This window comes from Sinocyclocheilus rhinocerous, unplaced genomic scaffold (assembly GCF_001515625.1).
Source record: "Sinocyclocheilus rhinocerous isolate Xijiao unplaced genomic scaffold, SAMN03320098_v1.1 scaffold422, whole genome shotgun sequence".
Taxonomy (NCBI): domain Eukaryota; kingdom Metazoa; phylum Chordata; class Actinopteri; order Cypriniformes; family Cyprinidae; genus Sinocyclocheilus; species Sinocyclocheilus rhinocerous.
Genome location: NW_015639767.1, coordinates 476,810 through 480,602, shown reverse-complemented (window position 1 = coordinate 480,602; position 3,793 = coordinate 476,810). Strand labels below are relative to the sequence as shown.

At 36.8% G+C, this 3,793-nt stretch overlaps 1 protein-coding gene across 1 annotated transcript in view; it reads left to right on the top strand.

Moving 5' to 3' along the window:
- The window catches only part of dgat1a (diacylglycerol O-acyltransferase 1a), a 33,657-nt gene that overhangs the window by 11,237 nt on the left and 18,627 nt on the right, over positions 1-3,793 (top strand). Inside the window, exons 3-4 of the mRNA XM_016567419.1 lie at positions 2,583-2,623; positions 3,604-3,689. Of these exons, the coding sequence (XP_016422905.1) occupies positions 2,583-2,623; positions 3,604-3,689 (127 nt within the window). The remainder of the gene's footprint in view (positions 1-2,582; positions 2,624-3,603; positions 3,690-3,793) is intronic.

Below are 3,793 nucleotides of genomic sequence, written 5' to 3'. Positions count from 1 at the left end.
TGTGTGTGTGTGTGTGTGTCATGAAATGAACAGAAGTCCCACAGCCTTTAAGCAATTACCATAGCATGGATCTATGTGCTAAATCAATTAGCGATACGCTTTTAATGAGGTCAGGGTTGAATCTGGCAGCTTTCCCAAAGCAAATTTAATTAAATGGCCTTTGGATTGAGAAAGTCTTTCAGCAAATCCTCTTCTGTCGTAAAAATCATCGGCGGCGGTTACAAGTGGTTCAAAGTCTTCAGGCCTTGTGTTTTGATTCCAAATTAAAGCCTCGGGTTCTTATGTTGCTTTTAATGAATAAAATAACCAAATCATAGTGAATTTAGTTTAAATAAAGCTGATGTAACATTCAGAACAAGTCAATTTTCAGTCGCTGAGTCTGAAATATGAGCGCAGAAACCTAAAGCATGAAAACTGCTCTAAAGGGTCAGAGGTCAGTTGTGTTTACAGCTGCGTTTATCAGACTGGAGTGCTTTATCTGAGGTTGTCTATGTTGTTGTGCTGTAGACTTTGTTCTCTGCTAGTGACAGTATTCAGAATAAAATTATGATAGATACAACACACATTCATTGGAGAGAAACATGTATATTTCTATTTTAGAGTGTACAAATGTATGTAGGAATAGTTCACCCAAAAAATAAAAAATGGCTGAAAATTTCCTCCCCCTCAGGCCATCCAAGATGAGTTTGTTTGTTCATAGTAACAGATTTGTAGAAATGTAGCATTCCATCACTTGCTCACCAATGGATCCTCTGCAGTGAATGGGTGCCGTCAGAATGAGAGTCCAAACAGCTGATAAAAACATCACAGTAATCCACACCACTCCAGTGCATCAGTTAACATCTTGAGAAGCCAAAAACTGTGTGTTTGTAAGAAACAAATCCATCATTAAGACGGTTTTAACTTTAAACTGTTGCTTCTGGCTGAAATACAAGTCCTCTACTCAATTGTATTGCTTTCTCCAGCTAAAATGTCACGTCTCGTCTGAATCAGGAGAGAAATCTGCACAGATCAAGCACTGTTTACAAGCCAAAACAGATCTAAACAAATATGTTGGGTGGATTTTGATGTGAGAGACAACAGGGGATGGACTTTGTCACTGGACAAAGCGTTATTATGAATTATGTACTTATATTTTGGCAAAAGTTTGAAGTTTAAATGCCTTAAACTTCTCCACACAACCATTCACACCTCCAGCAACCCCCCTCTCCCCCATACCTGCAATTCAGATCAGCGAAGACGAGGTGCGCCAGGTCTTCCGGAAGCAGAAAAGGAATAAAGACTTGACAATAACTGTGGAACACACACTATTTATTCACTCATACACTTATTTATCTAACACACATACTCAGTCTACATTTCAATTTGCACATAATATACCTGTACATACAACTGTCTATTGTTCTATACCTATACATACAATTGTCGATTTGTATATTTTTTATTCCTTATTTTACTTGTTCTATTTTTTATTTATTTTTATTTTTTATTATCTGTTTTTTCAATCCACAATTAGGGATGAAACAATTCACTCAACTCACGATGCAATACGATTCACGATACTAATTTCACGATATGATTTTCTCACAATTTTTTTTTTAACAAAAATAGATTTAAGACAAATTATAAATGAAAAGGTGTCCTTTTATTATTTCTCAGGCAAAATGCTGCACGTCTTTGTGAAACTGAAATATGTCAAATAACAAAATTAAACTGAAATTTTCAAACAAATCCCAAATCAAATAAATGAATAATACAAAATAGAAAAAAAATATAAACAAACTAAGGCTTTGCCTGTGCTCTTTCCATTTAAAATTAGAGGTAACCACTGCATTTTAATCACGATCCAAACAAAGCATACATGCAGTTTTTTTTATTTAAATTTGATTGTATAATTTCTTTAGCTTTGTGAAACTATACCACATAAAACATCTGAACAAAACAAAAACAGCAGAAGGGCTACATGAAAACACAAATTCACTCTCTGACAGCAGGTGGTGCTTATAGAGCAGCAGTGATACAGTGTTTCCTTGGTTACCACTGTAAACAAAGCTGCGCTGCAAATACTACATTAATATACATTTTATGGAGGTTTTCAACCGGCTTGGAGTCTGTCGTTGTTTGGACTCTCATTCTGACGGCACCCATTCACTGCAGAGGATCCATTGGTGAGCAAGTGATGGAATGCTACATTTCTCCAAATCTGATGAAGAAACAAACTCATCTACATCTTGAATGGCCTGAGGGGGAGTATATTTTCAACAAATTTTCATTTTTGGGGAAACTACTCTTTCAAACAGAGCAGATTCACATTCAAAATAATCGTTTGGTTTTAATATCCAAACAGAAATGTTTTAGCGATGTATTCCAGATAAGCAAGCATTTAATATTGCATCTTCTAGATAAAAACAAACATATAAAATAGACATGAACATGACAAAACCATCTGAATCCTCCTATTTTTAATGTTAAACATCAGTTCTCCTCCAGTGCATCTCTTGTTTTCCTTTAGTTTTGCCTGTAGGCTTGGATACAAGTGAACTGCAAATGCATTAAATTGGTTTATTTGTTTGTGTTTACAGGTTCTGTCCAATGCACGGCTGGTCCTGGAGAACCTTATAAAGTAAGTATATCATTAACATCATTTGTTGCTTAATTCATAAATAAACCGGCAATGGTAATTTGATTTCTCATGCTCAGTGACTCACTAATTTCTGGCTAATGATCCAGCTGAAGCGTCTGAATGAGACAGATAATGACTGTGCCCGGCAGGAACTAAATACATGTCTTTTGTTACTTGTCATTAAGCAAACACTTTTATCCAGAGCAGCATATAGTGCACTAATCGCTGGGCTCGTCCCTCTGGAGAAAGACACTTTTAAATGGCAGTGTAACCCCTCTCTCCCGGGTCTTCACCGCCACACCTCGTTCTTGTTCCGAGTGGTTCTCAAACCCTGGTCTCCGGCATGGGAGGCAGACGCACTAACAAGGAGGCTAAAGACTGCAGCCCCTAGCGCGTCTCTTGAGATCAGGGGAGTGAGGTTTTACCTGCACAGTACCTACTCGCTGGCCTCCGTTACAACCCCCCCCAAACCTCACTCCCATCCGGGTCACGGCACCAATGTAACCCCTCTCTCCCGGATCCTCACCGCCACACCTCGTTCTTTTTCCGAGTGGTTCTCGAACCCAGGTCTCCGGCATGGGAAGCTTGTTTTTTATATTAAATTTTATATATATATATATATATATATAATGACTTTATAATTTTATAATTGATTTAAATAATTTATATTTATATACATTTATACACAATAACAGAAAATAATGTGTGTGTGTGTGTGTATGTATATGTGTGTGTGCGTGTGTGTCACAATGCAAAAAAAAATATTTTAGAAATGTTATAAATAATTTTCTAAATTACTGATTTAAATTAACATAAATTACATATATATACAAAACGCAATATGCATGTTAGCAGTAAACAATGCAACATACGTAATACAATATGATGAAAAATTTAAGGTAACATTCATTTAACACATTAAACCGTAAGGTTTCTCATTAGAAATACATCTAAATGACATTTTCTCCTCTTGTCTTCAGATATGGCATTCTGGTGGACCCCATCCAGATCATCTCTCTCTTCCTGAAGGACCCGTACAGCTGGCCGGCTCTGTGCCTGATCATTGGTATGATAAGTGTGTGTGGTTTGTGACCTACAGCAGATTCATGCAGATCAGCTCATGCTGAAGACATCATTTCACACCACATTTACACTTTCTGTCATGCATAA